Source organism: Embiotoca jacksoni, unplaced genomic scaffold (genome assembly GCF_022577435.1).
Source record: "Embiotoca jacksoni isolate LCO1_2020_lvr unplaced genomic scaffold, fEmbJac1.0.p SCAF_6, whole genome shotgun sequence".
Classification (NCBI taxonomy): Eukaryota; Metazoa; Chordata; class Actinopteri; family Embiotocidae; genus Embiotoca; species Embiotoca jacksoni.
In genome coordinates this window covers 15,799,758-15,823,562 of record NW_027185414.1, presented here as the reverse complement: position 1 = coordinate 15,823,562, position 23,805 = coordinate 15,799,758, and the positions used below count along the sequence as shown (strand labels likewise).

The 23,805-nt window shown below is 38.9% G+C and overlaps 1 protein-coding gene across 2 annotated transcripts in view; it reads right to left on the bottom strand.

The window, feature by feature from the left end:
- sbf2 (SET binding factor 2) overlaps window positions 1-23,483 on the bottom strand; it is a 93,458-nt gene extending 69,975 nt beyond the window's left edge. For both annotated transcript variants that reach the window (XM_069173351.1, XM_069173352.1), the window contains exons 1-2: window positions 23,358-23,483; window positions 8,491-8,576 (exon numbers count right to left, since the gene is read on the bottom strand). In XM_069173351.1, the coding sequence (XP_069029452.1) occupies window positions 8,491-8,576; window positions 23,358-23,412 (141 nt within the window). In that variant the 5' untranslated portion in view covers window positions 23,413-23,483. The remainder of the gene's footprint in view (window positions 1-8,490; window positions 8,577-23,357) is intronic.
- Between the last annotated feature and the right edge of the window lie 322 nt (window positions 23,484-23,805).

The window sequence follows — 23,805 nt, the reverse complement described above, 5'->3', positions numbered from 1 at the left end:
TGTCAGAAGAAAGCAAGTAAGATGGCATTGCATATAAAATAACAAATAATACATAATAATAGTGTCTGTTGTAATGCAGGATGCTTTCACAGAATATTCACTTTTGTGCAGTTAGTGTGTGTACTGTCTATGTGTGTGTATTTACTGTATGTACTATTGTTAAACAATGCCTACTACAAACAGCACAGTTCAACAACCTTCCTCTCAACAATCCGAGCTCCTTTCTGTTATCGAGGGACTCATTGTAGAGCTGTTTGGCCTGTGAGTGCCCCATGTGTATTAGAATACTGCTTCTCGTGAATTTTAAGAAACAACTCACAAATGAACTACTAATGAAAAAAGCCAAAAATAAATAAAATAAAATGCAGGGTCTAAATCACTTACCGGCATTCCTTCCCTAATCACCGAAAGCGGCAGTTACAGTTCCATATCATGATTAAGCTTTTAAACCTGATTAACTTTATGTTTCGAAGTTACAGCACTTGTCAGAATAAAAATTTATTCAAACCAGAGAGCAGATCATTCACATACTGCTGCATTCATTTTACACAACACTCTCTTTCCACTGAAAGCAGTTTCTCTGATGTTAATTGAGGATAAACAGGATGAATCGGCACAGAAACCACGAGAAGATGAAGTCCACAGCTCACTGACTGAACCAACAGCTATCATGATAATGAAAAATGGGAAACAAAATGAAGCAAAACTGGGTGACAAAATCCATGAAAAGCTGCAACTTGTTTGGAGTTACCAAAGACATATCTCTACAAAAACGACTATCTCCTCCATTGATATACAACGTGCTGAAAACCTGTGGACATACATTCAAACAAGCCCCAAACGTATCAAACTGTATCAACATTTTTTTTTTTAAACATACCAAATGATGGTGTTTCTGAGTAGCCAAACTTGAAAATAGCTCTGATTTGTAATGACAATAGGAAGAGTTTGTTAACAGGTACAAATCATAAGACTTTACAATAAATCACCTCTGGCAAAATCCATCACACAACAATGACACCCTTGCACTGCTGTCTTGTATGTTGTTTTGTTCTAATCCATTGCACTGTTGTTTAGGTTTAGGTTAGTTTAGTTTATTTAATATTATTTTATTGTATAGAATGTGCATTTTTGTAAAAAATTATATTCAATTTTTTTGCCCCGTACTATCTATCTATCTATCTATCTATCTATCTATCTATCTATCTATCTATCTATCTATCTATCTATCTATCTATCTATCTATCTATCTATAGATATCTATATCTACAATCAGGTAATAAGATTAAAAGCATACTTGTTGCAATGAGTCCAAAACTTATTTTCCATATCATAAAATTTGGAGCCCCCTGAAGAGGGCTATAATCAATAGGATGCAGTAACGCTTTCATTAAATTACTGTAGTAGAGAAGCGCAGATGTAGCGCCTATGTTTTCATCCTCATTTTCTGGGGCTGTTTTGAAGCATGAATTGGGGTTTACCAGAGACCAACCCCTTGGAAGTTATTAGGGTTAGATCATTCTAAAATTGGGCAAAGAATGGTGACATCTTTGACATACACACAAAAAAAAAAATCAACCTCAACTTTTCAAGACCATAAAGACACACACCACAGATGAAATTATCTCGGGAGACCATAATGTCTGGTGGTAAAAAAAAGAATGTAGATGGAAGAATCTAGTAGCCATTAGTGGATCTACATCTTAAGGAACTTCTGAATTGGCTTGAATTCTTGGGCTATTATGGGGGCCATTTGTGTAAATGTCTTTCTCTCAGTAATAATTATGGCTACCAGTATATGACCGAGTAAGTAATGGGACAAAAAAGGCAAATGACCAGTATGGTATGCGGTCATAGAAACAACCCTACTTGCCTCACTGACTGAGTGGAACAGAAAACCCACACTGCGTTGGAGTGGACTGATACAGAATAAGTATTGTTCAGTGGACAGTAGTCTGAGTAGGCTGAGGCCGTTTTCACCGTCACACACCTTTTACACCTAATGCTACAAGGCTTTAAAGAGGAGGACAGGTCACGTACAAACTTTGAAAACAAACTAAGAATTACGTCAGGGAGGTGAGACGAATGGAAGGTGTCTGTATCAACAAATCCTTTGAGGATGTTTCCGCTGCTGTGTTGTTACTCTCAAACTGCTGACCGAGGCGTTTTTTCAAAAAATGTGTGACGCTCACAACCAGTAAATATTCAGACACACACCAACTCAAACAATTATGGCTGTGAAAAGCTTCAACACAACAAATAAAGGCTAAATTAGATTAGAGCAGCCACTAACAAAACTGATCAATAGAAATATATCAGAAAATACTGACAATTGCCAATTAAGGCCAAGATGATGCTTTCAGATGAATCGGTCAGAAATCAAAACGCATTACATATAACGGCACATAAAATTAAGCATATTTTACTAATCAATTATCATAAGTGCTACCGAGAAATTCTATGCAAATTGAATAATTGTTTCAGCACTGAGTTAAGTACCACTAAACCTTCACTTTTTGGCATTAAAGACAAGTTTCCCATCTATAACTTCCTGTACAGACAGAGGTCTTAACTTCATAACTGCACGCTATGTTTTTTAAATATGATCGAATGAGACTAATGTCTTCAGAGGTTCATTTTGTTTTCTCGATGAATTATGACGACAGAAGAGACAGCAGGAATGAGTCTTTTGACAGACCGTTGTCTGCAGGCTACACGTAATGGACTGACCCTCGTGTTATACACTGAACTTTGTGGTGCTTTGGAATGTGTTTGACCTCTCGGGCACAGTTTTCAAGACATTGCTCTTCACCCAACATGCATATACAGACTGAAAGCATAAACACAAACAACCATCCATATCCATTTCTCAGTATGCAGTTCAGGTCATCTTTAGTGTATGGTGACGTCCATTTCAGTTTAAGATGCAATGTCTCAGATGTTTAGTTAAAAATATTTAAAAATGAACTAAAATTATCCACCTGATGTGAAGAATTAACAGTTTTAACAAAGACATATATGTATTGTGTAACACAGATAATTATTAAAGTAAACCAGCTAGCGCCAGCCCGTCTTGTGTCGTAATACCATCCCACACCTCAGGAGGCGGAAATGATACAGCCCATTAAACAAGAAAACACATCTGAAACAAACAAGTGCATGTGGAGGAAAAGGGAATAACAATGGTCGAGTCTGGAGCACAAAAAACGACATTTGATACCAATATGTTGTCTGCAAGCAGCGGATGTTACGTACGCCAAGAATTAAACACATGGTACTTGGAATCAAACAAGCAAACAGTGAACATCAAAGCAATTCCAAAAATTCTTTTTGGCATTTATCTGGCATATTTCATTTCTTAGCCCAGAAATATTTGGTGGTAAATCTAGATAACAAAATATACATTGTTACTGTCCAACTTTAATTAAACCAAAAACATGTTTTATTAAATAGAGCATGATGACCGTGCAGTAGAGCATTTACGGGGGAAAAGTGGTGCGGCAACAACTATGTTGGACAGATCCAAGACTAGAAAATTACACAATTTGACATAATGCGCTCGTTCATATTTTTACACACACAATAATCCGACTGCGCACATGCCTGTTTTTTTCCATGAGAATCACTCTGGAAATAATCTGCCCTGCAGTATATAACACTATCCCATAGCACTGAGGTGTTACAAACTTAATCAAGTTTCTCTTTTATAAGTCCCTCTCCTCGCATATATTAAACCCTTTAAACTTATCTGAGTTACTCACAAGTTTTTTCTGTGAAAAAATTCCTCTAACCCCTTTAAGTAGCTCGGATGTGACTCGACACCTTTGCCTTCATTCAGTACGTGTAACTCTATGAAAATGTGAATCCTATCTGCCTCTATCTCCACCCAACACTCCACCGCTCATCTGTTGCTTGGGTTGGCAGCTTGATCAAACGCAAAACTCCCCCTTCAAGTTGATGGGATTGGTTCCTCAGGTATGTGACGTATAAAACCTCGGCTGTGTGAGTTCATGTTTTTGAGACTGTCACTGCATTAACAAAGTGGAAACGCTTAGCAATGGAACTGACTGCTTATTTCACTCATTGTATGTCCCCTAACATAAAAATCAACACATGGACAAGTTTAAAAATCGATTTGCATTGGAGTTTTTTTTAAAAAGGAAGATAATCCACTTCATTCATGGTGACCGCAGCTGCTCTCTTCTTTAAAAGAAACACTAACTTACTGTATACCAACTATGAAGGAATGGCGACGGTACTTTAGCAATACTTAGAAAACAGACAATCAAACTGCTGTGCCATGACAAGCAGTCAGCCCCAACTGACATTAAACTTGTGCTTTTATCACCAAAAGCTTTGGACATGCATATTGTTGCACGTCCAAAGCAGGCACGAAGATATACCCACACAGCAGCCTCTAAAGACAAGAACAATTAAATACACCATTTTAATAACTATTCTATCCAGACACTGACCTTCAATTGTACAAAAAATAGACCAAAAAAAAAAAAAAAAAACAGCAGAAACTGAGAATTTCTATGTCTCTGGGTTTTTCCAGAATTAATGACGCAGCATCTCTAAGGGCGTGACTAAGATCACCTAACCAGAGACACCGTAACTAAAGGCATTAATGGGCTCATTAATGTCTGCTACTATAACTATAAAACTTATCAGAGCAAGAGATCACCATATTCATTTGAGTATAATAACCTAAAATCAATACATCATACACAGAAGTCACAATTTGCTTTTCATGTATCACAATATTCAAGTTCAAGTTAACCTTTTTGTCACCTTGTTATTCATTTTAGCTAAACACAGGTCAGCTACTTTTGTCTGTTACGTGATGCACATGAGTCTCACAGTAATCCTTAAGTAGTAAAAGATAAATTAGAACTAAGTGAATTAGAATCTGAAAACCTTGCTTGTGATGGTGGAGGGAATACGTTTGTCCAACCACTGTTGTGATAGAAGTGGGCAGAAACCAAAAAAAAGTTCAGCCAGTCAGGAAAGAATGTGACTCCTGTTAAGTTAGTAAAACAGTTTGAAATAGCCATTCTTTTTTCTGAAATTGTATTGAATCTAAACATAAAAAAAACACCTACGTGACCCCACAGTAGTACTGCCCTCAGAACCTCTGTCCATTTATAGTGTACCACAAAAACTGGGCCTTGATACGGGAGGGCGAGATGAAGGAAATGTACTAGATGCACAAATACTGACCTCCATCTACAGACCATACTCATCCATAACAGATGAGGATTTAAGCTGGTTCCTATCATCATCACTTGCCTGGAAAGATTAGAAACACATTTTTCCAAGCACAAGTTGTAAACGCTTTTTCTTGGTGCATTCCTCATCTGTGGTTATTTAGTTTGCTGGGGGCCTGTTGCGACCGCAAAATGCTTTTCGTGCTCCGCTTCATCCACTGTTTTCTACAGATGTGTTCCTTAGTGTTTGTAAAAGAGTCAAGAAAATGTGCAAATAATAATGGTTTACATACCAGCGCAAAACAGAGCCAAAATGCAAATTGCTTATTGGGTCTGTTAAACACTATGGTGTATCTTCATTAAAGCTTCAAAGTCGGAATTTCAGTCATTTGGCTTGTGACCAAAGTTTGTCACACACACCACATAGTAGGAAAACCAATTTTCTGGAACAGCCCCCTCTTTCCTGTCCTAGCTTATTCCTCTGGGTGCTTTTTGATCAAGACAATTCAAGATTGCAACATTTGAAACGTATTCAGCATGTTATTCAACAGTGTGCCCATTCAAACGTATCTCAGAAGAACACAATCTGTGGAGCAAATATGCTGGCATTTGCCACAAAGAACTAAAAACAAGGCCTTGCATTGAATGCATCCTCTTGTTTCATCTGAAGCTCAGCGTCTTCAATGACAAACATCATCCCTTGTGCTTTAGTTGTTCCCTGGGGATTGCAGTATGTCTCAATTTCAGTCTAAGCTGACATATGATGAAGACACTGGTAGGATCACTTCAGCAAGATGGAATACCAAATATTCACACACACCCAGTCACAAAAAATGGTATGCAGGTCCTCAATGACATCTGGAAACACTAAGCTAATACATTTAGCTAAACTTGTTGCAGTGTTTCTATATTTAACCCACCAAGGTTCATCCATCAGTCACTGACAGGAAACAGGGGTTTTCAGCCTCATTATCAAAAAAAGTCATCCTCAAAAAATGTCGAGACACTTTGTCTGAACAAACCATTCTTCTATTTTCAATTCTTCATGGTTTCATCAGTCATAATTACCATGTGTTGGCTTTTAGGGGCACGATGTTTGCACTATGACACACCGCTGCTCGTCTCCATGTCTTCTGAGTAAACTCCCAAAAAGACATTCCTGATGGCCACCAACAGACTCAGTGAGTTACACAGGAAGACATCTACATGCCATTCAATCCACCCACTCACAATCTGTCTATTTTCACTGGAATAACAGCCTGACTTGTCCCATTAACTGCCTTATAAATGCTGCTATATAAACAAGAGTAATTAAATCATAGTGTCTTCTTGACCGTGTCTGCACAGAGCGATTTCAAACGCAGTTATAATAACTCTTGGCCTGCTTTTATCAATTATTAAAAGACAAGCAAATGTTAATTCACAAATCATCTAAAAAAGCTCAAACCGAAGGCTTTTTTCAGTTATACTTCTAAATCGGTAATACTTTAAGCAATAACTCAAAACAGCCTGATATGGTACAATATAAATTATAAAGTAAAGATATGACCTCATCTAAATCACATCAATCTAAAGTTGGTAAGTCATTTCTAAATGTTTAGATTAGCGCTCTACATTTATCTTGGCTTAGATATCTGACCCATATTATGCAACTTGTTGACCTCTACACCTGCTGTTGCTCTGCTCTGTATCACTTGGCCCCTAAATGAGCTACCCCTAGGTGTGACCTCTGAACACCTATGACCTCCGCCAAACACGAAACACAAAACATACCTTCAACTGCAAAGTGGAACACATGCAACATATATTTTGGCAGAGCACTTCCAATCGCTCACAGCACTCGACTGCCTCAATTTAAGTCGAGTTTTCACTAGAACAGAAAGATAAAGGATCGCTGGAATTCTACATATAATTAATGACATAGCATTGAAGAGTTCTTTATTTTACAGAAGTATGGACTGGATAGCACTTTCAAAGGACCAAGAACTGTGTTGGGATTAGAGTTAGTTTGCTATTTTCCCCTTTTTGTCGACTGCCAAAACCTTTCTGCTTCGTCACGGAAAGCTTATCTGGAGTAGCCAATATAAATGAACGAAAACAGATATTACACAGGCGCTAATGTCCTGTGCAGTATGATACTGTCAAGTTGATGTTACCCTGGAGATTGACAGTTTTTCCCAGTCCTGATAAGCAAATATTTGTCCATCCATTCCATTGTCCATGTAGGGACAACAGCCCCCCTGTCAAGGATCCCTTAAAGTCACCCTGCAGAAAGGGAGGGAAACGAGAGAAGCGACTATTCCCGAATATTACCCTATTCCTTACTGAGGAGGAAGATGGAGATAGAAAGCAACGGGAACCAGATAATGAGCTGGGCATGATTTGAAAAAGGATTGTGAGGAAAGAGGTTCCCCAATTAGTGAACGTGGAAAGTGGTTAAAACAAACTTTAGGAAACAATCATTATGAATTCAACTCAAACAGGAAATGCCAATATCTGCTGCACAAGCTCCATCTACAAATGATCTTTAAAAACAATTCCCTGGCGTGGAATCAGTTTGTAACACAGAAAATGACGAGCAAATTTCTGAGACAAATATTCTCAGATGTTACAATGGACTGAGCTTTTTTCCTCAAGAAAACATTTGTTAACATCAAATCGGGATGCTGGCAATGAGTAAAGGCTGTTAGAACAAGGATCCTAACTAGAAAACACACATCACCTTACAACTGTTATTGCTCTGTACTGCCGACAGGAAAGATCTCAGTCTAAATAGTGATGCAACCATTCACAGGTCTGTCAATCATTTCAGTTTTATAGCACATTCTACTAGTCAAGTTAAACACAGAATAGAATGAATAGTGGTGAAATATCAAAATCTTCTTAAATAAATATGTGCAATGTAATATTCATGTAGAAAAATAAAAAAGGGAGTGATTGATTTTTTGACACTCACTTTTTCCAAAACATGACCCAAATACTCATAAAAATAAAGCATATTCTTACTGATTAGTCTCTCAGGGATTAGTCAATCGTTGATTGTTCTGAAACTTTTCGAACGAGGAAGCAATAATTCTTGTTTGTTTTGTTCATAAAATCTGCAATGCTAACTGGCAAAGATGGAGCAAGTCTGAATCCTAAACCACCAAAATATATCCATGTGTCAGCAGATGTCTTTTTCTGTTTTACCTGGGGTGCAACCTTTGGGATCCTGTGTTTCAATATATAGCTTTGTTCAGTTTGTGGGATATTGACTGAGAAGCAGCCTTTTAAAACTCACCATCTCCACCCCCTGATGAAAAGCCGTTCCCTCCCAGTCTTTCTTGGGGAATCGCTGAATGATCTTTCCACATCCCTCCCCTGAACCTGAAGATAAAAAAAAAAAAATACATCAGTCAGTACACAAGACAATTAGTTCATGCATTTACATCTAATAGGGAGAGTCAACATGGCTCGAATTACTTTCACAATTTCAATAGATGTACCCTAAAAACAGCCATTTCATTAAGTTCAATTATGTTTTGACTATGTCTTTATGAGGCAGGGTTCAGTATGTCACCAAGAAGGTCCTCATACAGACAACTAATTTGACACGTGTAGATCCCAGGTCAAGTCAATCAGTCATGTGAGCATGCAGGCCATAAATTAACGATTAACTAAATAAAACTGAGTTTTCTTAACTGGGATACAGTCATATTCACTAAAGTAAGGACCATCTGAATATAGTGAAGTGTAAATATAACCACAGCAGATTGCTTTATGTTTCGCCAGTAGAAATACTCTAGATCTATTTGTACAACTAAAGGGACAACCCACTGTCCTATAAACAAAAGGCAACATACATAATATATACTTGTAAATTCACAAACAATAATGTCTTGTTGAATGATGTCTGCCCCTAGAGGGAGCATAAACTGTGTCAGTGTCTACATGTCATGTGGTACTGACTTTCTGATTTTAAACATCCAGGGTTTGCGCAACAACATGTCGGTTAGTTGTTGTTTTCTTGTTTGAAAAGGTTATGAACTGACTTCTAAGACAGAGGTGAAATTTAGCTAATCTCACTAAAGAGGAACTGAAAAAGCTGAAACTGAAAGGAAGAGAGACATAAATTTGTTGACAGTAAATCAAAATAAAATGTGACACTTGAAATAAACAGTCAAATAGGTTAAGGCTGGCTAAGATCAGCCCCTCCTGGACTTTGTGCTGTTGCCTATTCAATGTTCAATGTTTAATTGTCCAAGTTTGCAATTTTATCAATAACCTACATAATTTATGAAAAAATATGAACAATGCAAGCCAATTCTTCAGAGCATTACGATTTATCTTTAAAAAAAAAAAGTATTGTGAGCCACAGGTACAATCAAAGGTGAAACAACAACACATAGTAGCCTCAAAAAAGCAACTTCAGACAAATGCCTAATAAATAGCTACGTTTTGCCCAAAAGGCATCTTCTCAATCAGGTGTTCTTTAATTAGTAGACAATGAGTTAAGTTAAATGAAATATTATCTACATTTGTTTTTACCTTTAAATTTTGGTCAGTAAACACTAGCTGCCCTAAAAGCAAATCTTTTTGGGAGACATCACTGCAGTAATAACATCAGAAAATGCTTTGCTGGACACAGAATTTCCTTTCGACAAAGATGGTAACATTTTTATTTTAGCCAGAATAATTGAAAGATCCCGTGGGGACGGAGGACCTCAGGATATTTTAGGAGGAATGTGGCTGAAAAGTGTGAGCCATTGAACTTAAACCACTAACACAAAGCAGATCACAGACACGAGGAAGCCATTCACTTCTTAGTGATAATGCTCATACTCGCTAATACTTGAGGGATCGACCGATTCATAGCGAAACCAAGAAGTGAAAGGTCTTCATTCCTCAATCATTTAGTCACAAAACCCAAGTGTGAGCTCAACTAAACGTGAAACACCACTTCTTTATCTTTGTACATCGTTGATATCTGCCATGTCTGTACCTTGCCTATTCTGTTGAGACCAAATCAAACATCAAACCAAGTCCCATACTATTGTGTTCATGAGTATTTCCTAAATTCTTTGTCAGTATGCATTCATGATAAGAAAAAGCACACAAAACATGGGTAATTATAATTATTATACAAGATATACAGTGGACATTGTGTCCACTCAAATTGGCATTACAAAATGCTCACTGCTCCACACCAAAGTCAGTAGTTTAAATCAAATACAATACACAGTGATGTAAAGTAAACAGGCTGAAATTCCTGATTAAACTGAACTAAGTTGCCAAAATACACCATGGTGATACAGCATTTACAATAAAGTATTATACCATCAATGCAGTGCACCCTTACAGTATGTAGTCTAAGCTGAGAGACAGCTGGATACTGATCTATAGCAGAGGTAGTGAGCTTCACATTTAGCCACACAGATGAGTGAGTATGACCATCAAAAGTTTTATCAGTGAAAAAAAACACCCTCATAGATTTCCCAAAAGATCTCATATGGCCGAGTCTTGCAAAACCCTGAAATCTAAATTAGGTGTAATAATTCATGTCAACATGAGTGCAAACAGAATACGTATACAGAGTTGATATATGACTGCAACATTCTTATTTAGCAATCTTGAAAGTGAATAGAAAGGACATTTTTATCTAATTAAAAAAAGATTCCATTCATTTAACAGCCAATAACAGCATTTTTGGGTCTGTTTCACAATATGCACTTTGTCACAATGCATTGTCCGACCCCATGACTTCATCTCAACGTTATTTTAAACTCTTGGTCATTCTTTTGACAGTTGGGACAGACTTTCTTTTTGTCAGCCAAAGGAGAATGGCCTCCTGTCAAGAGAGTCAAGTGAGACAGAAATTGAATACATATGGCCAATTTCTTGCAATTCATTTAACTAATATTACTAAACAGAAATATGGGGTTATTATATTTATGCAATCAATATAAACCCAAATTCCCAATTCAGAGCATTCCTACTAAATACTAGCCTGGCTGTGCCGACTGTGGCTCACAGCTTCAGTTTTCTTCGCTGTGATAAATTAGCATTTGCACAGCCACTCTGAGGGGCGGACCAATCAGCAACCAGTGTTGGTGGTTAACTGCATTCCTTCACTGTGATTGGATAGCTGCTGACAGTGACGAGCATAAGTCTTGGTGAACTCTCGGGGAACGGAAAAAAAATGCTGAACGTTCTGGCAAATACGCTGTGCTCAGGAAAAAATGCTTTGGTGGACACAGTAGATAGTTGCAGCGGTGGCAGTGTCACCCGGTTTCAGTGTGAGCTGATTGGTTAAAACTAACCTGAGGTCTACGCCCAGTAGGACAGAGTGTCTGCAAACGATTCTCTGTGGAGGGTTGCCAGACCAGATATAATCACGCAGTGAAATTGTTTAGTTTCGCACCAGACTAACTAACTACTACTTTTGTTGTCGCATATGACGTGGATCGTCTCATCTTTTTAGACTTAAATCATCTGTTTTTATGAAACAATACACATACAAATATTTTGAAATTTACACCGAGGCAAAAAAGCAGGCAGTTGATGCTCAACTAAACAGCATTTAGGATTTACTCTCATTGAAAAGAATGACGTAAGAACTGGCTAGCTCCAGAACCGTGTGAAATCACTACATTGATCAGAGACATGAAAACCAACATACCCTGTCAGATGCTGTGTCGCCTTTTAAACATAATTTGTATCCAATAGCTTTGGCTAAAGACTATTAAAATATTTAAAAAAAAAAAAAAAGCATACAGGGACTGTGTTTGACATGTAATGGTATTGTATATCAGACGGTGTGAGGACACACTGTACAAGAAAAACATGAAGAGTAATATGTGCATTGTGGCCCTGGTGGAAGTCAGAGATAAAAAAAAAACTAGAAACTTTCCAGCTCTGTTTTCCCTGGAAAGACCGGAAGGCCTTTTGACAGTCACATTATGACCCATTGAGATAGTTTGTGTATGTGTACCTATTAGGGATGGGCATTTCAAACAAAACTACTATTTAATTTTTTTAATCGAATATACATATATATTTTGTAGATTAAAACGACTATTCGAATATTTGAAATTCATGCCCCATCCCTAGTACCTATGTTGTAGTTATAGGCTAGCAGCTCTCCTTCCCTATAAGAGACTATCCAGGTGAATATTTATCATTGAAAGGAACCAGTACATAGTAGTAGCCCAGCTGTTTACTGTGTTTAGAGAAACATTTCTGTTTGTGCACCCTAAATATCAAATGACACTCTGAATATAACTCAGTTATCTGCATATACAAGTGTTGTTTCACAGCCACAGAAGAACATGCATGTTCATGTGCAACATTGCCCTTTACTGATGCGTTTCAAGGCTTGCTAATATTACCAGCAGCTACGTTACCAACGGGGAGTAACCTCGATAGAAGCTGGTCAAAGGTGGGGTTAAATTAATTGTTGCTATTCAGCAGTTCTAACTCAAAACAGGCAGAGGTCATGACTCGGCACACTCCTGCGCAGACAGCTTATGAAGACACTATGTCACAGTTGCCAGAGGTCAGATACCAGGCACTAGGGAGGGAGAATCCCTTGAGTACACAGGAGAATGAACTGCTCCACATTATCAGAATGATATGAGGTGCTCCGTCTGCAGACCTCCTGCACAAAGTGCCTCAAGCCTGCTGTCAACCACTCCTTGAAACCTCTGTTGAAGAGAGCGACTAATCAATCATGATGAGCTCTACAGGCCTCGAGTGGGGATGTGCCTTGGTTCAGGAGCATACTGTATGTACAGAACCGGAAGATGTTTTTAAGGCACTTTCAAATTTTAGATTCATACAGAAATAGGCCGCCACTGTCATAAGAAACTATCTTTGGCAACAGAAAGAGTCCTGCAACATGCGAGGGCCTCAACAGCCCTGATCTCAACATCTTTGAGTCAATTTGGGATCACGTGAAGAAACAGAGGAAACCGAGTCTAAATCCACCGAAGAACTGTGAAAGTATCCAAAACAATGACCGGGGTCGGACCAGGGCTATTCAACCAATGGTCAACCCTTCTTTTTGTAATTTCAAACAAGTCAGTCAACAGGGGTTAATCCCTAGTCAAGACAATTCAGATAAAAATGAAAGACAATCAACTTGCAGGCTAGAACGAGAGAGCATTGTGTCAAAAAACCCTGTTGCAGAGTTCATAGTACTGTCAGTCCATTCACTTTTTGCTGTGTTTTAATGTTTCTTGCGTTTGCTTTTATCAATGTTTGAGATCGGTAGGTGAATCTCTGCTTCAGCAGCCTTTATTTAAGTGTTATCAAAAGGCCAAAAGACTGATCCGCAAGGAAGCTTTTCGGAGAGGTGAAATTTTGTCAAGAATTTCAGTCAAGTCCAGCTGTCTTTTGGTAACACTTAAGATTGACCATGACCTGGATGAATGACAAACCTAAGAGGTATTTTGCAGCCTTGTTATGTTTGCATATACGAGGTTGTCCCTTACCATCCCGAGGGGTGTACTTCAAAGAGAGATTAGCGGGTTAGCGAGGTATGTTGAGACTAAAGCCAGAGTTGTCGGTGTCTCAACGCTGGCTCTCTTTTAACCTGGCTAGATCACCATGGTAACTTATGCTGCAAACTTAACCCACCGCGGAGCAGGTTATGTTCGAAATATACATACCAAAGCACTGCCTACTGACCAATCAATTCTCTCAGAAAATGTCATCACCAATCAGAGGCGATCCCGTGGAGCTCAGTGCGCGGAGTGACACAGTCCTCTACGGGGGGCACGGTGTTCAGAGACAAACAAACTTCAATGGCTTTTTCTGGTGATTTTTATGAGATATGAATATGAGATGTTATTAAACTGACATCATCCAACAACAGAGACTGCTTGAAGCACAAAAGCATTGCACTTGTACTTATAAGATGTGAGAGTAAACCTACCTACCCCTTTGAATTAGGTTTTTATATTTATTGATTTGCTCCTGAGTCTGTTTGACAGCTTTAGGGCTGCAGGTGAAAGGATGAGACTAAAACGTTCATACACATCATGAGAATACATCTAAGAATACACAAATCTAATGAATTATGCACATGTAACTACAGTGAGTTCTTCCTATGCACTTTATGGTAAGGTAATATAAGTCTCAACTTAGGCAACTTATTCACAGTCTGTGATTTATTTTTGCAAATCCTTTGTGCATTCAGCAGCTGCAGCTGTGCTGCTTTCAGCTCTGTTTTTCTGTTTAACTTCCTCATATTGTAATTTTTTTATTATAATTTGCTTTGAGTTTGTAAAATATGTTGCTCTGGTGTAAATACACTTGTCTATGTTTGTGATTGATCATTGGCTATGAACACCTCCCCTGTTATGTGTACGTGCTCAGAGCCTAAAGCAGAAAGCCTGAGTTAACAGAAAAAGTTGATATATATACCAATTATCCCTGACTGCGAATTTCCACTTTGTTGAGCCAGCTCAGACAAAGAAAGCCTGGGTCTGTTGAACTTGCTTCGGAGTACACCCCTCCGGTCATCTGCCTCTTGATTTAAAACATAATAATTCAAACGTCATTTATTCACTACATTTACGTTATGTACTGTATTAAAAAAAAATAAAAAAAATAAAAAACTTTTCTGTTGGAATAACATCATTATTATCTGGTTATAAGTGTCTGGGAAGGTGCCATTCACAGTTAAATTGACCTTTGTCTGACCATGGTCAAACACGGGCTGACACCTTCAAACATAAAATCAACATGGGTACAACGCTGGTTTAACCTCAGTTTGAAAGGAGAACAACATTCTTGGAATCATCTTTCGGCCGAGTGCCTTATGCACGTGTACCATTTAAAGACACAGGATGATCACAGCAAATATTGATTTGATTTAAGTTTTTCCATTTACAACACTAAAAAAAAATACTATGGCATGACTGCTGAAAGCATCCTCGCTTCATTTTTAGTATCTAAAACCTTTGTACGGTATTGTATGTTATTTTAAGAGAGAAAATCTGGATGCCGATTATACTTTTGCCTCGGTTCACCTGGAGAGGCGTACGTGACTGTCCAGACACAGCACGGAGACTGCTGCTTGTACAACACCAGTTTGTCTTGACCGTTACGTGTCTAGAGGTCTTTACAGCTCCTCTAATTGAAATCACATGTCACGAGTACTCCAAGTTCTAATTTTCAACCTCGGATGAAAGTAAATGACAGAATTCCACACATTCCACGAGGCAGCACTCTTGTATTAAAACAAGCCGTGCTTTCAAATACGACCCCCCTGATAACTATAAAGAACCCCATCAGCGAGGATAATAGAACCCAGGCCTGAAAAGGAACATGCTAATTTGAACATCCGCTAGCACGACACCAGGGGAATGAAGTCCAAACTCAGGTTTATTTATTTATTTGTTGGCAGAAACTATTGAAACAACAAGAACCAAACCCGTCTGAGCCTTCGGCGCGCGTGTCAATGAGTAATAGAATGGTTCATTTCCAGCTCAATACACAACAATGTGCATGAGGCACAGCTGAACCATAGGACTGAAAAAGCAACATAGCAATGTTTTTCAGTCTTCTGATGTACATCTACATATTTAAGATTTTTCGTAAATATCTTAAGGAGCATTTATTAGGAACAATAACTACTGCTAATCAGCCTTTAATAGGTGCTGTTAGAAATAGAACACTGGGCCTCTTTTATGCACACTTGAATGCACAGATTTTATATTAATTTGTGAATAAACAAAAATAGTTGTGAACTTTTGTGGGATTTATCAAAGTTTTCTTTTTACTGAACAAAAGCTGAAACAAAATGTATGAGTGATCAGTAAATCTCGTAAACTAATACCAGGATGCCCGCAAATTCCTGCCACAGGTTTGTGCCAAGTTCTAGGCCATGAAACAGCTTATAAAACAACCACTGGGAAAATATCAGTCAGATATAAAATATTCAAACTGCATTATTAAGTTTTCAACACTTTTTATCAGGCTACCTTGTGATTTAGTCCCATGTGAATAAAAGGCCAAGGGATTCGCTTGATAAGAGATGAAGACGTATAACGTAAAACAAGACAATGTTTTATACAAATGTAATCAGTCAGCTGTGGTAATCCCTGAAGTGTATACTAAATAACCAAGCACTGGCAATAGAGTGGGCCTTTTGCATGTATTGTGAGTTTTGTGGACACCTGACTCTCTTGCATGCTTAGATAGTAAGGGGGAGGTGAGGGTATTCAAGTAGTTGCAATCCGCAACCTCACAGCTAGATGCCACTAAATCCTACACACTGCTCCTTTAATAACATAATAAAAGTTCAGACAGTCCAGTAAAAATGTGGAACATAAAAATATTTTCAAAATTTATGCAGATGCTCTACAAAATTTAATATTCACTTTCTGAGCAACCTTTAGTGGGACTTGAGCCATTACTGTAAATCAGTAGACACACACTCACACTCACACACACACACACACACACACACACACACACACACACACACACACACACACACACACACATTTGATTTAGATTGAATTAACCTAATAATTTATTACTGAATTGCGTGATCTCAACAACCAGTGAAAAAGCACAGAGGAAAAGTTGTTAATCTTTCTTGATTGGAGCAGATGTTTCTCCTCTTGGAAAAAAAAAGCTCAATTCATCTTCCTGATTTATCTTACTGCTGTTACTGTTGATTAAATCCTCCAAATGCTTACTTTACCATGTATGGACAGGCCACCAGTAAACTCTGCCAGTTTACGTAACATTCACGTCAGACTCTAAACTGATTTTGGCCCTGATATGTACACAGGTGGAATCTTCTGGAACAAGTTCACAGGTATTGCTTATTCAATTTCCACCAGATCCAAGTATAAAGAGAAAATCCACTCAAACTCAGAATTTGCATTCAGCATTAAGACATCAAGGATGTCTTTACTAACTGGCTCTATCAGTCACTGTGTATGGAGAGTATCATCACTTTGGTCCCTCACTCACTGTTAATCTTAAGAACAGATGTGTTCAAAATTAACAAACCATAGCGGAACTGTATAGTATGTAAATGTGTCTTTAAATTCTGTAAGAGAGCATATTTTTTTTCTTAAGGATCACTTCTGAAACAGGGAAACGGAGTCGAATCTCCAGAGGGAAAATCATCAGGTAACTAAACAGTTGTGGATTTTCTGTGTGGGTTATATGCAAAGGAATAAGGTGTGGAGTTGTTTGCATAGCAGAAAGGTACCACAGATTAGCCCACTGATGATGTCATTAATATCTAATTCAGGAAGTTTTCCAGCCTCCAAATACAGCCACAGGACAAACGGGTAAAAGCAGAGACACTGCACTAAGGTCATGCCCAGGGCAGCATGCAGGAGAGAAGAAAATCAGCCAGGAGAGCAGCTTCAAAGAACATACATCCACATACACAGCCTCTGTTTGGCTGATGTTCAGAAATAGGCAGCTTTGTTTTCCACGAAAAACAATAAATGAGACTAATTTTGACATTCCACAGACTTGTGGGTCTCCACAACTTTAAAACCCTTTCATAAACCAACAAATCATCTTTTCACCACATGTTCTTCTATTCAGCTCATGAAAAACAAAAGCTGTGCTGCTCACTAATATCAATGCCATAGTCATCATCACTCAGTGGTTTGAAACCTTCCTCCATCCTCTTGTGAGCCCCTGTTCATATGGTGGCAAACAGCTCATCCAAAAAATGACTCGCCTTTTTCCAGCTTTCAGCAGATTATTAGATGCAATTCATTTTACAACCCCTGGTTACATCTGTAGATCCACTTCCATTAATCCTATTCAGAACGGTCTGACTTTAGAACAATGTCAACACATCCAGCCTGAGTTCATTTAGGTTCAATACTCCGTTTTTAAGATATAGATATTAGTCACACAGTCGTTAAGTCTCATCAGATTAAGTAAATTCATGATCTATGTTTTACACAACTGAGTTTAGTTGCAGCTGTATCTTACCAACCTATTTCATCTGTCATAGTATGCTTTCTCTTAAAATATTATGACTAAAATGCTTCCTGCCATGAACTTTAGCTCAATTTGCATAACCACAAAAATCACAATGCTCTGACTGTGTAACACCTTGTCAACAGACCGTGACTATGGTAACAGCAGCCAGTGGAGTTTCCCTACATATCAGTTTTAAACTACAACAGAGAGGAAGGAACTCCTCCATTGTGGTCAGGATGCCTCTCACCACAAAGTCTGAATCCAAACGAGAAGCTGCCAAATGTGGAGTTGAAAAGAAAACAATCAATGCAGGCAGCCAATCCGAGATGTAAAACACAAGAGAAACATCTGCCAACTTACTCAGGGGAACAACATTCATGTCAAACCAGTTGATGCTGAAATAATACAAAGACTGACATTTAGGATGCATGAAGAGCTTCTTTTTCTATTGAATCCCAATAACCATCTAAAGCTCATTGGATAGATGTGGGGGAACAATTATGCACAATACTAAAGTACATAGGAAAAAAGGGAGATATTTAAAGTGTAGCTTCCTACCATAATTTCTATACTTTAAGCTCATATAAATTATCAATTGCCAGAAACTTTACACTGTAATCCAAAATTTACTACAATTACCAATGTTTGAGCAATAAATGCAAGATGATTAAATAGGCATTTAACAACTTGTCTTGTAATGTACTCAGGTACAAGTCAATTACATACATCACATGTATTTTCAAAGCTGCAGTTTTAAGATGCTTCTACAGGTAAGTCTATTTGAGCTATAAGGGGTGATGTTAAGACAAAAATTGTTTATCACCTATCTGAGAAAAATGGTAAAAACTACTGCAAACTGCTAATTTTGACATAAATGATTCTTAACACTTAACTTTACTACAAATTTGGTTAAAACATACTTTGCAAAAGCATATCCCATAAACGCTGAGCCAGCCACCACTTTAACATGTGTTTATGTTACCGCTGATAAAACAAAACAGACAACTTGACTTGAATAACAAAGGATTTAAAAACAAAAACAACAACAACAACAACAACAACAACACATGGCGGCACTTCAAGATCTGGCATCTACAACATGAAATCAACATCTCCAGCTGTTGGAAGAGCTTCACCCTAACAATGTTTACTTTATGGAATTATTTTGCCTAATTTAATACTTGCTAAGTTAATATACGGCTTTCAGCCATCACCTTAGAATAAATAAACAGTTGTTGGAAATGATCTTGACCTGATTATCAGATGTTAAAGATTTGTTAAGAGAGTTTGTAAATATAAAAGTGTAACCTTCTGGTAAAGGTTCCAGGCAACTTCTTAAACAGCATGGTGATCTTCTAGCATTAGTTTTTAGTAACATATAGTGTGTCATTTTTTTTTCTTATTTTGGAAGTTAAGAAGGATTTCAAGAACTTGCAAACAGAATATGTTGCAAGAAAAAGCACAATATTTTCTGCAGTCTGGAATTTGCAGCAGGCACAATGAGGAGTCTTCAAGTTTTAGTACATGGAGCTCATAAAAAAGATCCGGTAAATGAAACTATGTACCCCAACTGGTGCACATCAACACCAAACTTGAAAACCACTTTACGGCCTACAATGAGAGGCAAGAAATGGTCTAATGACGAAGTTAAACGTACAAGTTTAGAGAGACAGCCATTAAGGCAAACCACAGAAGCCCCAACATGTGCTGTTTCCATAGCATCTCCAACAGGGTCAAATAAGTGAGCAGAAATAGCAGACAAAACTTTTTTTGTTTTTGTTCAAGAAAGGGTTGTTTTATTGCCAAAGCACTTTCCTTGTGGGTGTGCCAAGAGAACCAGCACAAAAACAAACACTCTTTGAGAAGTTGTAACAAAAAAGCCAATTCATGAAAGTTTTGGACAAAAACGGTCATGGACACATTCTTGGTCCACCTATTAAGATAATGCTTAAAGGGTATTCATAAACTTACAGGTGTAACAAGAAATTACTCCACATCTGAAGCTTATGTACTTGTATCTCTACAGGAAGACTTCTAGTGACATCACAATCAGTCAAGTCAAAAGATATCTGCAGATGGAAGTATTTTGCTCCTCTGGAAGTATCTTTTTGTAATTTTGAAGGATTGTGCTACGTTGAATAAGCTGTTCTCCAAGTCCACATCAGAAAATCCAGACCATAAAGTCACACAGAGTAGGGATTGGGCATGGTGTCTGTGAAAGACATGCCAAAAGCAGTTTGATTCAATAAGCAGTGATCCATCCAAAAACTGTCTGAGGAAAGCAGCTGGGCAGATTCTACTTTTTTACCTGGCAAATTGCAGTTTATGCCGAACAGCACGCCATATATAAACTCCTGCCAGTAAAGAGAAACAGCCTAAGACTGCAAAAAGGAGAATGCAGAATGCAGTGTGGGTTCAACCATGCATCCATCAAAACCATGCATTTCCCCTTTCCAACATTATTCATGAAAATAATTCCAAGGTTTGTGGGTAGTGACATTGGCCCCCGGGGAACCAGACTCCGGTCAGATTTCTATTAGAGGAATTTAGCTCTCAGGTCATAGTCCCTTTTATCCTGCTCACCACTGCATATTATTTTTCACATATCTGACGCACTTAAATGATAAACAGTGTGGAACCATCTACAATAAACCGTGGCCCCACTTCCACTTTTTGGTGATTGTTTTAAATGACTTTTGTATGGTGCACCTAGCACAGTTATCTGACCATTAGACATGTGTCTTTCAATAAAATGTTCTAAATAGGTCAATGGTCTCTCAATGAAAATATCACATTTTCTTTCTGGAGACACAAAGCCTTACTCATTCCCACGTGGCAAAGTAAAGAAAGAAAAGAGCAATGTTAGCAAGTGAATGAAACTGGGTCTTGCAATTTGAAGGAAGTAATCATGACAGCATTTAAAGAGAATCAACAATGCACAGTATTTTATGGTGGTGTACTTTCAACTTTACTATATGGTATTGCAGCTTCAAGCCCACTGTACTGTATGTGCCTGTACTCCTACTTCCACACCATCCACTGTCACCCAGAGAGAAGCTTCATCACCACTAAACTGTTTCCTCTGACTGTAGCTGCACACAAGCATTGTCCTACTTTAAAAGCAGCGCTTTCTTATTATTACAAAGTTCAAAATTAACAGCTTTTACTTCCAGTTTGCTAAAAGTATACACTCAGAAGTCACAGGGGGCTGATGCAGTTTTTACAGAGTAATTCTGATTTACTACAAATTAGATCTGAGTCGGTTCCTCAACAGATTGCACGCTTAGTGTTATTTTCAACTGATCCATCCATAGTAATCGAACAACGAGAAGTGGGCCAGGCAAGTGGACCAAATGCCGGCACAGTGCAGGAGGCTCACCGATGATCCACGTAGGGATTCCTGGTTTAACTAACAACCAAGGAGGACTGGAAAAATCTGTTGTCTAGATGACAGTTAGTGTGACTAGCATACATCGCCTTCAGCAGACCAACTTTACTGAGCAAAGGCCTTTCTCTGAAGACTCATAAAAAGGAGTCTTTCATCATTTTCCTGCGTATCTAAGATCACAGGAAAAGTCATTTTCATTTTCATTTTCCAGTTCTGGGAAAGTTACTCCCACAAGGGCATCGCTGCAGGGCTGCTGGCCAAACCAACAATTGATATGCTTTGTTACACTCGGCAAAACATCATTAAAGCAGACAAATACAATTGAGTGAGGAGCGGGGGGGGGATCATTTTTGTCCTCCTTAGAGGCTTACATGTAGATGAGACATAAGCCTGTCAAAGCACCCTAATCAACCACAATCTGAGATGGCACACTTTTACTGCTTACCTCCCCACAATCAAGTTCATCATCATCAGTGGAGGAAAAAAAAAAAACTTCAGTCAATGTCCCTGCACCTTCTTGTGGGTAGGTTGTCTGAATGTGAACTCATTCAGACTGTTCTCGTGACACCAGGAACATTTTGTCCCTGGAGCACAAAATCTTCATTTGTCAAGTTTGCGCTGGGGTGCAAAGAGTTGATGAAAGGCACTGTTTACCTATTGTGCATAGCAAGCTTTGGTGACTGAGAGGATTCAGCTGCTCTGGCCCCTCTTTGACACATGGCGCTGGATGGAGGCCACCGAAAGAGGCTCGGAACTTTAATTTGTTCCCATGTGGTAGATTAGCAGAATATTTTTGACTTTCTCCAGGCTGCTCGTTAAGCAACTTTCTTACTGGACTTTCACAATTGCATGAGTGGCGATAAATTGCAGAGGTTTGAGCTATTTACAAAGTACCATCCATCAAATGTGTATCCGTGCAGAGCCAAAATGTTTTCATCTATTTATCTAATGCTTAGATATGTGTGTAAAGCCGTTTCCTGTCTTGGATGAAAAGAATGTGTGGCTGAACCTGAGGCAGAACATGTAAGTGGAAGCATGAGGAGCTTCCTGTCCCGCTGCAGAACAGTGGAGAGGAGGGCCGAGGCTCTGGCTGAGGCTCTGGCTGTGCACACGGACTGCCTTTCGTCGCAGCTGTATAACGTTACGCCCATCATGAAGAGGTTGAGGACTGTTCATGACCGGCAAAAATAAACTGAACACAACAAAACATTGAGGAGTGAGTCTGCAGCGGGTAAAAACAGCCCCTTGACAGGGCATGGAGGACAGACCATGTGCAAGACACCACCCCCCCCGTTACCAACATGAAGCAACACAAATATGCAAACACTGGCTACCAATCCTGACCTGGCTTGAGTCAGCAAACACATATGATAAAGGAGGAGCCTGGCTGGGTTTTTATATGACCTAATGTGAGCTGTATTGCTGTGTGCCATCAGCTTCCAGCGAGATGACCCCCCGGACCTGACAGGAGCACGCTCGACATGGACAGGATATAGATTTTGAACCCACGAGAAGTTTCAATTGATCCAAGTCAAACATCGCAAAGCGTCTTGTGTAAACATCCACTGCTGATTTAACACCAGGCGCGTGACTGATCTGTAAATACACGCCCGCCGCCTGATATTCGGCATGTGGCCGGTTAATGAGAAAACAGAAAGGGTTTCCAGTCTCGCCTGGTAGCCGTGTGGCTAGCGTTAGGCTAAGAGCAAAGCTATGTAGCATTAACATCATCACACACTGACTGACGGCCTGGACACGAAGCTCTGCCCCGCGCGTCAATCTGCGAGTCACCGCGACAACACACTTACCGGCTTTCTCGTGATCGTATCCCACGACAATAAAATAGTCAGCCAATCTAGCCATGTCTGCTGCTTTCCCCGAGATATACCAACACAATTCAGCATTTTTCCTTCTCCCAAAGCACAGCCATGTTTGACAGAAGGAGTGTCACTGCGCTTGCGTGCCGGAGCGGGATACATCCATGGGCGTGGGCCCTTGAGTTTACAAATACAGCACTGTGTCACAACAGAGCCTCTTTTTGGCCCTGCAGCACAGGGTCTTTTTATATCGAAGACAGACAAACAGACAGCCACCACACTAGAATGATACCATATATTACTATAGCTGCAGGGAATATATATAGGACATATATATATATATATATATATACCCCAGTGGGAGACCTGATATGACGCTGAGTTCTGCCTGAAACATTCCTGGATTTGCTGGAGGCTCCCTGGGAGCTTTCCAAGAACT